General features: G+C 49.4%; 1 protein-coding gene across 1 annotated transcript in view; it reads right to left on the bottom strand.

The window, feature by feature from the left end:
* Window positions 1–369: 369 nt before the first annotated feature.
* The window catches only part of LOC134448794 (uncharacterized), a 29,029-nt gene continuing 16,107 nt past the window's right edge, over window positions 370–13,291 (bottom strand). The window contains exons 9-13 of the mRNA XM_063198453.1: window positions 10,449–10,775; window positions 6,768–7,517; window positions 5,667–5,746; window positions 3,403–5,254; window positions 370–1,021 (exon numbers count right to left, since the gene is read on the bottom strand). Of these exons, the coding sequence (XP_063054523.1) occupies window positions 758–1,021; window positions 3,403–5,254; window positions 5,667–5,746; window positions 6,768–7,517; window positions 10,449–10,775 (3,273 nt within the window). The 3' untranslated portion in view covers window positions 370–757. The remainder of the gene's footprint in view (window positions 1,022–3,402; window positions 5,255–5,666; window positions 5,747–6,767; window positions 7,518–10,448; window positions 10,776–13,291) is intronic.

Below are 13,291 nucleotides of genomic sequence, written 5' to 3'. Positions count from 1 at the left end.
GTCCTTAGGTCTGCCTAAAGGGGGATCCCCCCCCCTTGCGACAGTAGAACCCGGAAACAATGGGCCAGCGGAACCTCTCTCTTATCTACTCTCTCTGGCGACGGTGTGCAGATGTTTCTTCTTTTTTTCTGGCTTTACCTGTTCCCATTGAAGCAGGTGATCCTTCAACCAGGCAATCACAATCACATGATTAGAGTGGAAGTGTAGAGTCAGGTCAGAGAGAGTAGAGAGAGAGAGGTTCCATTGGCCCATTGTTTCCTGGTTCTATTATGGCCCCCTTTAGGCAGACCTAGGCAGACCTAAGGACTGTTCTATTCATTGTAGGAGCATTATGACACGCCCCTTTAGGCAGACCGGAACCTGGTCACGTTAGGTGCCCATAGAAACCTATTATGTTGGCATATCTCTATAGAATATCTCTGGCCAGGTAATTTAGTATATGTGGCACTGGACTGTAACTGATGAATCCAGGTTGCCCATCACTGCTTTAGGTGTAGGTAAAGCCAGGTCATTTATGGGTCTTTTCCACTGCCTGCTTTGGTAGGCCTACAGCTCGACACAGCGCACCTCGGCCGCCACTTTTTGCTGTACGATTGAGCTGTGTTGTGCCTATTCGAAAAGCAAAAAATGGCGGCCGAGACGTTATTTGTCGAGCTGTAGGCCTACCAGAAAACCGGCAGTGGAAAAGAGGCATCAGAATATGTGGCACTGGTCTGTAACCAGGTTGCCCATCACTGCTGTAGGTGCACAGTAGGTATCAGATGATGATGGTCTCGGTGTGGAAGGCGGCGTAGGAGAAGCTCTGCCTCTGCTGCGTGGAGCGGGAGCCAGAGATGGAGCCGGAGCCGGAGCCGTGCGCTAACTGGGTGATGGGAGAGGAGGAGGTGGAGGAGGAGGAGGTGGTGGAGGAGGCGGAGGGGGAGCGGCTGCTCGCCCAGCGAGAGGGGAGGCGTCGATTGGCGGGGCATGCAGGCCGCGAGAAACTCCTCCTGGAGGAGCTCACGCCGGGCTCTTTGCCTTTCTGTGGAGAGATGAGGAGGTTCATTAGGTCTAGCATAGTGGTTCTCAACGGGGGCACTACAGTCCCCCAGGGGGCATTGGGGAGCCCTAGAGGGCCGTTAAGAAGGATACAGCTAAGAGGGGGGCGGTGCTTTGTGGCCATTGAGGAGCATTAGTCTATTTAATTTGTTAATACTAATGGGGGCGTTGGCAGGCTTGTGATGAGGTCAAGAGGACTTTAGGGAAGCTTATAACGATGTCCAGGGGGCGTTAATTCAAAAAAGGTTGAGAACCACTGGTCTAGCAGAAACACTTCGCTCGCCCAAACCCCCACCCCACACATACAGTACACACACACACAAACCCGTTCACCACCTCCTTTCTGTGAAATAGCATAATAGCATAATTCCTGTCATTTTTTACCTATAATTATATGCTACCATTTCCCCTAATTGTTATATACTCCCGTTAAGTTTTACTGTGTTGAAATGTAGGAAAACAAGTCCCCTCATCAGTGTAGCATCTCCATGAGCCAAAAAGGTGATTGCACTCTGCAGATGCCCAGGGCTTTTTTATTTAAACCAATCAGATTGCACAGAGCCTGAATAAATGTGCAACAAATGAACCTCGGACAAGGCTGCCTGCCTGATGAGGCTTTTCCAGCAATTTGGGAACATTATCCGTACATAAAAGCCATCTGTGTAGCGAGGGAGAACTATTTTTCCTGGAGTGGAGTCTTTGTCCGGCTGGTTGGCCGTTTGTAGATACGTATTTCGGCAATTATTCCACAGACTTCTGCCTCCGCTGGCCCCGAAGGGCCAGAAAAGGCTTCCAGCCGTGCGCCACAGATGAAAGGGCTTGGAGCTCAGACTTTGGCCGATGTGCCAATTAAATGTTATGCCACTGGTTTTCATTTTCATGACTTTTCAGTACAATGCCCCACATTACAATAAGAGGATTCTGGCCTTCTTTTTTTTCTGGAGCGTGCCAGATAAAAATACCATTCCCACCGGTGGCGTCCTTGAGCCGAGGACAATCTGGAAATATTTTATCATGGAACATGTCGACTTGGCTTCAGGAATGGCTGTTATGTGTGTTGCAGTCAAAGTAGTTCTCCTGATATGAAATGAAAAGCGTCTGAGCGGGAACAGGGAAGGACAAAACTTATGAAATATCTGGGCAATAGCAATAGGCTGCAGGCAATGAACTGACTGCCAATAACCCTCCACCCCCCACACCCTCTCTACCTCTCTCTATCCCAGTGTTTCCCAACCTTTTCTGTCTCGCATACCCCCTAAGCCTCTTAGTTGTGCCACGAGTACCCCCTAATTCATGTTCTATATCGCTTTCTCTGTCCTGATGTGACTGTTCCATACATTTGTTATAATAATAACATTTTTCCAAGTACCCCCTGCAGTGTGCTCGCGTACCCCTAGTGGTACACGTACCCCTGGTTGGGAAACACTGCTCTATCCCATGCTCTCTCACACTCTTCCGTCTCTCTGTATTCTGTCTCTCCCGTGCTCACTCACACACTCTTCTCTCACTCTTTCTCCCGTGCTCTCTCTTTCACTCTTTCCCTCTTTAGGTCTTTCTCCCTCTCCCCTTCTCTCTCATCGGTCTTCTCCCCCTTTCTCCCTCTCTCTCTCTCTTTCTCTCTCTCGTCTCTCTTCCTTCCCCTCTCTCCCTCTCTCTCTCCCTCTCTCTCTTTCTCTCTCTACCCCCCCCTTCCTCACTCCCTTGGCTTCATGATCAAATCATCTTTACTGCTTGCCCACACAGACAGGCTTTGGCTTTGCGAGCTGATTTGGACACTGAGCAGTAATAAATACCAGACCAGCTGTGTGGGTTCCTCTCTGTCCTCCCACATCCACGTGCTCAGAAACACACAGAGCCACCAAGTACCAAAGCAACACAGTTTACCCTGTAGCCCCTTAATGCATGCCATACCTCCAGTGGCATGCGGTAATAGACATGGAAAAGTTAACTACCATAGAACTACAATACTATGACATAACACAGGGACTTTAGTAATGCACTACGACTTAGTCAATGCCATTCTGGTAACAGCAAATTTATAACGCCGTGTCTTAAGGTTGTTAAAGAGCTGTGGTACACGGATCAGTGGATGGCAAGGGAACACAATCACAAATACAGATGTTGAGAACTATAAAATGTGTTGACAAACAAAATTCCTCTGGAGGAGTCACATTGTATCAACATCATAGACCCCACACCTCTTTGATAGTCTTAGATAGTCTGGGATTCATCTGAAACCATGTTTGTGTTTTCTAAATTCATGTGAGAGAACTTTTTTGTTTGGTTGGGTTTTCGCTCTGTGAGAATGTGCTGATGTTTATGTTTTGATGTTTGATAAGATATGAGTATAAGCTGTGTACTAACCTGTACTGTCACATGTGTCTCTTTGTGCGTAGTTGCCTGCCTTTGCGTAGTTGCTGTTGTAGTTGTTGTTGTTGTTGTTGTTGTGTGTGTGAGTCTCTGACCGCACCTGGTGTGGTGCTCCACTTCCAGCATGTCCATGAGCTGGATCAGGTCGTCCTCCCTCCCTGCGGTGCCGGCGGGGCTGGGCGAGGCAGACGGCGTCTGACTCGGGGGCAGCGGGCTCTGGGTCTGGGTCTGGCTCTGGGACGAGCTCTCGTAGCTCTTCAGAATCCTCTCGATGGCGCCGTAGTTGGAGCGGGACTCGGCCGGCCGGGGGTACGCCGCCAGGGTGGTGGGCTTCCAGGGGTTCTCGTTGAAGATCCGCGACCTGGTCTTGGACACCTCTGGCCTGGTGGTGGTGGTGGTGGTGGTGGTGGTGGTGCCCTCCGCCTGCCTTGGCCTGGTCTCGGACGGTGCTGCAGCAGAGGTGGCAATACTGGATGGCTCGTTCTTGTTTCTAGACTGGATGGGAGTGACGGTCACGGTCACGCCACCATGCTGCGTTACGGAGACCGCTGCACTCTGCTGAGAAGAGAGGAGAAGAGAGGCTTCTCTTTCCCGCATGTACTCCGTCTGGCGGTCGGGCCCTGTGTTGGCCCGGGGTCTGCAATCGGGCAGGTTTCGTACGGAGGGGTGAATCATGTTGCGGACCCTGACGACCGGATGCTGGGGTATGAGCTCGGGTGCCACCTGCCTGAGGGAGGCCCCGTGGTGGTACGGCGACGCAAGATTGAACGAAACCCTCTCCAGCTCCTCCTCCATGTAGCCGGACGTGGAGTACTTGGGCTCCACTCCACGCTTCGCCATTGACCTGCTTTCAGGTTTGACCGTGTCCATGTCGGCATACGGGGACGTCAGAATGTCAACATTCACGTCAATAGGAGGACTGAGCTGTGGCTGCTGTGGTTCCGGACTCAAGGAGGACATGTCATCGGGGTCGTCGTCGTCGTCATCGTCGTCGTCTCCCTGGTCGTTGAAACCGCGGCCCATCTCGGCCTGGAAAAGGGTGCGGTTGAACTCGGCAGTCTTCTGCTCCAGCGTCGTGTTCCTGCGGGGGGTGGCGGCTCTGTCTTGGGTGTGGAGTAGATCTAACGTCGGCACTCTGGCGTCCAAATGGGCGTCCTTCAGGGGCAGATCTGGGCACAGGGGACTAAGGGGGTGTCCCACTGGGGGCTTCTGGGCCCCCGGTGCTACCGGTGCTGCTGCTACTCTGAGGTCCTGTTGGTAATCCATTCCCGTTGTTGGTATAGTCAGCTCTGACAGGCATTTCTGGACAGGCACGTACGTGGACGACTTGCTGCTGCCAAACTTGCTTCCGTCGCAGGACCACCGGCTGTGGCAGCAGCCGATGTTGCACTTGGAGTCCACGGCCAGTGGGCAGGGCATGATGCCGCCGGGCGTTAGCACCTTGCCCTCGTTCTCCTGCAGCATGGCCTCGAACCGGCGCACTATGGAGGGGCTGTTGCACTTCCCCTGCACCTCCCGCCCCCTCTCAATGCGGGGTTCCGTAACGCTGAACTCGGGTTCGATTGGAGGAGGGCTGTTCATGTACCAGGATGTGCTGCGGGGTGGGACGGGCGGGGCTTCGGGCGACTGCTGCATCGGAGGACTGATGATCTCGGGCTCCTCCGCGATGACCTTGTCTACGTCCTTGATTCCGGCTCTCGGACTGATCCAATTCTGCTCATCGATATCCTGCAGCTCCTTGCACCACCGCTTCAGGCTGAAGAAAGTCTCCTCCATTTCCTTTGCATTCCTCTCATTCTCTATTCTCTCCAGCTCGTCTGGGAAGTAGAGTGATTCAGCATGGCCTCTAAAAAATGGGGATGTAGAAATACACACAGTGAGAATAGTGCCAAAATGAATGAATAACAAAGCGGTCTTATATATACCATACGTGTATATATTTTAAGTATTTTTGGGGGGCTTCATGGCCTTTATAATTACAGGACAGTGTGAGAGTAGACAGGAAATGATAGGGAGAGAGAATTGGGGCAGGGCCGGGAAATAACCCCGGCTGGACTCGAGGCTGGGTCCCCGTGGGCATGCAAGCCCAAATGTGGGGGGCTTAGCGCGTGGCGCCACAGCGCCCCCCTACAAAGCTGTCTTATATTTGAGATATACTACATTACTCAGCATTTTATGATGCGTTCACGTCCCTGCATAAAGATTAAGGCGTAATCTGGCTGCCTTGTGTTGTGAGATTAAGGGAATATCTTCCTTACCTTTTGTTGTCAGACTTCCATCTGATCTCATCCTGATAGCTGCACAACTCTTCACTCACTCTGGCTATTTCATTGAGAGCCTGGTCGAGGGGGTTCAAGGAACACAGTAAGAAGAGGATATGTTAACACGAAACTGCTGAAAGTCATCAATAATATAAGGGCGTCAAGAGAGTAAAAATATGAACAGAGACAGAAATGAGAAAGGGCATTTGGAAGACACTACTGTAGTTCGGAGAGCTGAGGAAACACCTTTGTGGGATAATTATTTTTTGTAAAGACTTTTTTTGGTCTTTTACAACCGTATTGAGGACAGGACAATAGGAGAGGTAGACAGGAAGCGAATGGGGACAAAGATGGGGAGAGGTCGGCAAATGACCCGGGCCGGAATCGAACCTGGGTCGCCGGTGTAGCAGCCCAGTGCCCTACTGTTAGAGCCACGGTAGGGCCTTTTCTTGACTAATTCTAAATAAGTAGACCAGGAGTTCCCAACCTTTTCTAACTTGAGGCTCTCCCAAACTTTTCTAACTTGAGGCCCTTCTAACCTTTTCTAACTTGAGGCCCTCCCAACCTTTTCTAACTTGAGGCCCTCCCAACCTTTTCTAACTTGAGGCCCTCCCAACCTTTTCTAACTTGAGGCCCTCCCAACCTTTTCTAACTTGAGGCCTTTCTAACTTGAGGCCTTTCACAAACGTTTATGAGTCCCACCTCTGACCCAATAAACAATACAACAGTAAGACACACACACACACACACACATTATTTTGAGATTTAGAAAATTATTCCAAGGTCGACGTCAGAGCGCAGGCTGCAGTTTGAGAGTCACTGATGTAGACCATGAAAATGTGTTCACATAAATGACTTACACTAGTGTAGTACAGAGAGGTGAGGAAACACCCTTTTGGGCTAATTCTAAATAATGGAAGAAAATATCATGCCGATGATGTTCACGGGCAGGACTTACAGCGTTCAAGGCTATGGCGTTCTTATTAATTAATTTCTTGTATTGTATTTCATTCAATTTCTTGTATTGTGTTTCTTGACTGTAATGGTCCTGACAGAAATAATGGAAGAGAAGATCATGCATTCCCATGCAGGACTTACAGCGTTCAAGGCTATGGCGTTCTTCTTGTTCCTCTTGTCCGTGCCGCAGCGTATGTCCATGCTCTGCAGGTCGTTGAAGGGGTTCAGCAGGCTCTCCTGGCCAGCCAGGGAGGGGTGCCTCTCCAGCTTCGTCCCCAGGCAGCTCTGCAGGATGTTCTCCAGCTCAGCCGTGTCGATGTCCATGTCCATGTTCATGTTCATCCCCCCGCCAGCGCTGGGGGTGGGGTTAGGGGTGGGAGCTAGAGGAGGAGGCAGCTCAGCCTTGGCCTCGCTGAATGCCACGCTACTCCGTGTCCCCGCTCTATCATCTCGACTGCTGCTGCCACCACCGCTGATGGCTCCGCTGCTCCTTGTTCCGACTCTATCCTCGCGGCTGCTGCTGCTGCCACTGCTGTGAAGGCCGACATGCGTCCCCGCTCCGTCTCCTCGGCTGATGCTGCCACCGCTGCTGCTACTGCTGTTGTTGATGCGGCTGTTGCTAAGACGACTTGACAAGTCTCCACCCCCACCTCCACTCCCACCCCCACCCACACTACTCTGGCTGTGACTCTGGCTGTGCCTGTGGCTCTGGCTGTGCCGGCGCGTGCAGTCGGACAGGCTGCTGCTGCGGGCGTCTGATTGGTCGGTGAGGAGGCTGGAGCCGGTGCTGGCTGAGTGCAGGCTGAGGCGCGCTGAACAGCTCTGGGCGTCGGCGCTCGGACCCACGTCACCCGACGACATCTCCCGACGACCTTTCACCTCGCTGTACAGCTGGAAAAGGGGAAGCAGGGGAGAGGAAGCGTTATTCTATTACAGGGATAGCCTCAGTTTGCTAGTACTACTGACAGGGGATAGCTGTCTTTGTATTAAGCAATCTCCATTACTGTGTTATATAAGAGTAATACTATGCAAGTCTTACTGACAGGCGATAACTACTACTTTATTGAATAATCCCCATTAGCTTGTGTTATCTTACTAACGGGATAACTGTTATTTTAGGGCATAACCATGTCCCCCGTGAGAGAGAAATGACATGGCATATTTTGATTTGTTTTGGTTTTTAAACAGGCAGTCATTATATGCAGCATCTTCAACACAACATCCTCAAATACACCTCAGACGTCATGCCAAACAATGCAACTGACCCCAGTGAACTAAGCAGTGTGGTTGCAACAGTTGTAATTTAGCACACAAAAACATATAGAGAGACTATTTTTAGCCTGACCAGGCGATAGTCGGGACAAAGGACAATGAGAGCGTAATTACTGTTTTCATGTTAGACTTTTCCCACTAATCCTTCCTTCAGGTTTTTTTTCTTTTTCTAATTTTTGTCTCAGGGAGTCTGTGTACTACAAGTCACATGTTCAGTCAAAAGTCAATTGTTCTAATCAATGCTTTAGCATTTAAAAGCTAAGCACTTTTCTTATTCCCTGCTTCATTACAACAGTTAATCTCCTTCCCTGCAAATGTCAAGATTTAAATCCTGTCTGCCCAACACCCTCTAGGCTGGGTCTCCCCCCCCACCACCCCACCACCCCCAATCCCGCTACTGAGATGCTTCTACCCATAATCCATCTGTCATGATCAGACGCTTGCTGCCACAGTGGGCCTATTGTTCCAGTGCACCACAGTTAAGGGAGATGAGGTCGACCGCTGTGGCATTGTTTTAGGGGGTTGGAGAGATGTGGCACATTTTTCACGCTTTCTGTCTTCATGCGATCCATGTGAGGGCTGTCTTCCCTCGGCTCCCTGGCCTGGCCTGCATATGAGACAAACTGCTCGCCCCAAATGCACCGGAACGAGTTTTAAAGTGGTGGTGCAATTCATTTTTACTGATTCTCTAAGTCGTAGCCCCTGAATGCGTGCCGTACCTCCAGTGGCATGCTGTGTAGTCATTGAAAAGTTAACTGCCATAGTACTACAATACTATGACATAACACAGGACCTTTAGTAATGCACTATGACTTGGTCATTGTCATTCTGGTAAAAACAAATGCATAACGCTTTGTCTTAACAGGTTAAAATGTTACTGCTGCTGCACTCCACTCATTTGTCTGCAGTAATAGTTGGGAAAGCCTCATTTAGGGAGGCCAAAAGTGGGGATGCGAATGCACCACTGCATCCCCCTTTCCGGCACCTATGACTCGCCCCTTCAAACACCAACCATCTAGTTTGTCGACAAGCAGCATTTAGCCCAACACACCACTACACTATTAGAAGACGCACTGCACAAATAAAACATCAGACTATCCCCTTAATTAAACGGTGTCAAGTGACTATGATACACCTCCCTGTATTTAAAACAGGCAACGGAGAGTTTAGAAAAGGCCTGTTTGTTTCAAGGTTGTGATTATTAGACACAACTGTGGCTTAGCCCCAAGACACTAAGTCTACCTACACACGCGTACTACACATAAATACTGCATACTTCAGGCCACACACTGTGTATACTGTATATTCTCTCTCAGTACATACAGTAGACCATATGCAGTCTCAGTATTTCATACATACTGTATATTAACACAGTACAGTGTGTATACTGCATGCACTCTTGAATACACACACCATCTGCACTTTCAATACACACCATATGCATGCAGCCATATGTACTCTACTCCACCACTTTCCAGTCTCTCCAGACCAGACAGTCAGGGCTGGATTAAGATGGCCTGGGGCCCCTAAGCTACAGGTTGCTGTGGGGGGCCCCCCCACAAAGCAAATTCCATGACAAATTTGCATAGAGAGTATATAATTATAAGTATGTGCTAGGAATTAAGGATAATAATGTCTACCAACTCTACCCAACATGACAGATTAATTTTTTAACATTGCATCTTGTCACAACTCTGCATTTTTTCACTTTTGACCAATCATGGGTCCCCCTAGCAGGTGGGGGCCCCTAGACTGCAACCACATGTAGCCTGTGCATTAACCCATTAAGACACAGTGTTATAAATGTGCTGTTACCAGGATGGCAATGACCAAGTCGCAGTGCATGACCAAAGGCCCTGTGTTATGTCATAGTATTGTAGTACTATGGTAGATACATTTTCAATGACTATTACACTGTGCCACTGGAGGTACACCGTGCATGAAGGGGTTAATACTGCCCTGCTGCAGACAGTCTAGTCAGAAATATTCTAGTAAGAGGAGATAGAACAGGTACATAGAAATTAACGGTGAAGATTCGTAACGCAAATATGGCGTCTACCCGCACATCTCCCGCCTTTCTGGTAACAAGAGCCAATGTGCCTGCTGAGCTGCGTTGCCAGTGATCCAATCATCTGGCTGCATCGGCGCACGCGAAATTATGCACATGCTCAGTTTTGAAAAGCCGTTGCTCTCGTGCCGTTATGGAACTACTGCGCCTGCGCTCTGTCAAAAAAACCGTGAGAAAAGTGGCTCAAAAAGCTTTATTTTGACTCGTATGACACAACCAAGTAGTCTAGATTGATCAGTTTTTCACGGTCGTTTCAACCATATGGTTTTCACAACCGCTGGGTTCCCCTCCGTCCTATACTCAGTTTCCCCATTCATTTTTCCCATTGACTCTCAGATCTGGTCTACTTAATCGCGAAATAGCACCCCGGAGGCGTCACCAAGATGGCCGCCATATGTCCCCTCTCATTCTAGAATCTCTCTGGTCTAGTCTTGTATATGTCAGCTCAGCAAGTCTCAGTCTCCCATCTGTTTTCCACCCACCTCCTCGATCTTCCTCTGCATGTCCCTCAGCTGGCTCTCCCATTCCTTCCTCTCCAGGTCGAATCGCTCCAGCAGCTCGGACCGCTCGCGTACCCAGCCGCGCTCGCTGTGCTCCATGCGGCAGCGCAGGTCCATGGCCACGGTGTGCGTGTCTGCCAGCAGCCGCCGCTGCTCCTGCTGCTCCCTCCTCAGCGTGCCTCCTCCTCCTCCTCCTCCTGCCCCTGCCCCTGCGCCGGCCTGCTCCTCGCTCACCTTCCCCGTCGCCGCCATCGCTGTCGCCTCTGCTGCCGTTGCCGTGCCAGTGCCACCTCGCTCCCTAACCTCCAACTGCAAGTAAGGAGTGCAGAGAGAAGAGCTGTTAGTGTTAGGGCAGAGAAGAGAGGGAGAGAGAGTAGGAGGGGTAGACAAAGAGAAGGCAGGGATAATCAGAGAGAGAGAGAGAGAGAGAGAGAGAGAGAGAGAGAGAGAGAGAGAGAGAGAGAGAGAGAGAGAGAGAGAGATAGATAGAGAAAGAGAGAGAGACAGAGAAGAATGAGACGAAGAAACACAGGAAGAAAGAGGTGTGAGAAGTCAAGCAGCCAGGGGAGAGGAGAAGAGAGAAGATGAAGAGAGGTAGAAGAGAAGAGAAGAGAAGAGAAGAGAAGAGAAGAGAAGAGAAGAGAAGAGAAGAGAAGAGAAGAGAAGAGAAGAGAAAAGAAGAGAAGAGGAACTGGGAACTGGGAGCTGGGAGCTGGGAGCTGGGAGCTGGGAACTGGGATGGTGCGGTGTGGGCAGACAGCAATGTGAGGTTTGAGAGACAATAACATCCGGCTTGAGTTAGAGAGCCACAGGACACCAGAGCCGACCCCACTCCCCACACGTGTCTCACAGGAAGACCCATCTGTGTGGACGCGCAGACAGACAAAGAGGGAGAGAGAAAGAGAGTGGAGGAGAGAGAGAGAGAGAGAGGAAGGGAGGGAGAGAAAGAGGGAGAGAAAGAAAGAGGGAGAGGCAGAGAGAGAGAGAGAGAGAGCAGGGGGGAGAGAGAGAAAGAGAGAGAGGCAGAGAGAGAGAGAGAGAGAGAGAGAGAGAAAGAAGGAGGGATAAAGGGAGGAATCGGAGAGAAAGAGGGAGAGAGCGATAGCGGGTGAGCGAGTGAGAGAGAGAGTGAGAGAGAGAGAGAGAGCTAGAGTGAGAGAGAGAGAGAGACTTAGAGAGAGAGAGAGAGAGAGAGAGAGAGAGAGAGAGAGAGAGAGAGAGCTAGAGGTAGGAGGAGGAGACGCATGCTGAACCTGTTCAACCCAGTATCCTAGTCAGGCGATAAAACAGATACTGTGCAATTCTCAAAGATAAAAGATTGAAAGCAGACCTATGCGTGACTCTTTGATTGGTTCACATCAGTAGAGGCTTTAGCCAAAGGTGCAAACACGTCTCATCTGACAATGTTCTCTTTGACCAGATGCAAGGCTTTGTGGAGATAAGTTTTAATGGAATTGTTCAGCTTTAAGGAAGACCAGACCCCTTTCAAAACTAACACTTTCTAAAATGACTTCCTAACTTGATCCTCACATTGTTTAAAATCCAGTGTTGATGTTAAGCAAAAAATATTTATGCGCACAAACCTTTCTCTGCCTTGTTTCAGCTTTGTATAATGTTTTTTTGTGCAAATGTCAAATGTCTCCTAAATTGGCTGAGTTCCAAAAAAAGCAGTTCCAAACTGCAACAGTTCAAAGGAACACTGTGTGCTAAAAGTTTAACTTTTCGTAGTTAATGACAAACTGAGAAATGACAAACAACAAAAACTGTCCGGTTTCGGTGACAAAGTTCCTATCCAGGCTGCAAACCTCAGGTTCCCCCAAGGCACCTTATAGTATGTGGTGTGGTAGTCTAATGCCTCTTTTCCACTGCAGGTTTTCTGGTAGGCCTACAGCTCAACACAGCGCGACTCGGCAGCTACTTTTTGCTTTTCTAATAGGCACGACACTGCTCAATCGCAAAGCAAAAAGTGGCGGCCGACTTGTGCTGTGTCGAGCTGTAGCCCTACCAGAAAACCAGCAGACGAAAAGAGCCATTTGTGATATGCACGAAAACACAGTATGCCCACCAGAAAAGCTTTCAGTCTACCCACATAAAATTGTTTGGAATTTCACAGCATGATGATGAGATCACAATCAAGGCTGATATATAGGCTCTATAAAGACTCTATATCCTTGTAATGGAGTTATGATTTGTCTAACAGGTCACCCTAAAATACACTAGAATGCAGGAAATTACCCCCCCCACACACACACACTTTCCTCCGTGCCCACCCCAATAATAATCAATATGTATCCATGCATCGATCCTACGGCCAATGATCGAATCAAATCGTATTGTGGGGCATTCGAAATCGAAATCGAAAATAATTGATTTGCTGCCTTAAGAAATCCATATCGAATCATATTATCATGGAGGCTGTGATTTACACCCCTACAAAAATGTAGCCTACTACACCACTGCCTCATAGTCAGATCCTGTGTGGGTGAGGAACGCTAGAGGGGCTTTCCTGAAGATAATAGCCATCACCACCAGGGTTGCCAGATGGGGCTGATGATTTCCAGCCCAAAAAATGTTAAAACCGGCCTGGAAGCACTAAATCTCACCCAATTCTATTGATTTCTATGACCAAAAATTGGGCAGATATTTCTCCAAAATCCATTTTTACCCGCACACGGCCCTCCTAAGCAGCCCAATTGGGCGGGAAACCGCCCAATCTGGCAACACTGATCACCTCCTCCTGCGACGGCTCGACGTTTCACATACCATGCTCCAAACATGCCAAGCATGCATGCAAGTACTTTTCTTTCCATGAAATGTTTTTAGAC

Source organism: Engraulis encrasicolus, chromosome 5 (genome assembly GCF_034702125.1).
Source record: "Engraulis encrasicolus isolate BLACKSEA-1 chromosome 5, IST_EnEncr_1.0, whole genome shotgun sequence".
Classification (NCBI taxonomy): Eukaryota; Metazoa; Chordata; class Actinopteri; order Clupeiformes; family Engraulidae; genus Engraulis; species Engraulis encrasicolus.
This window is presented reverse-complemented; position numbering and strand designations above follow the sequence as displayed.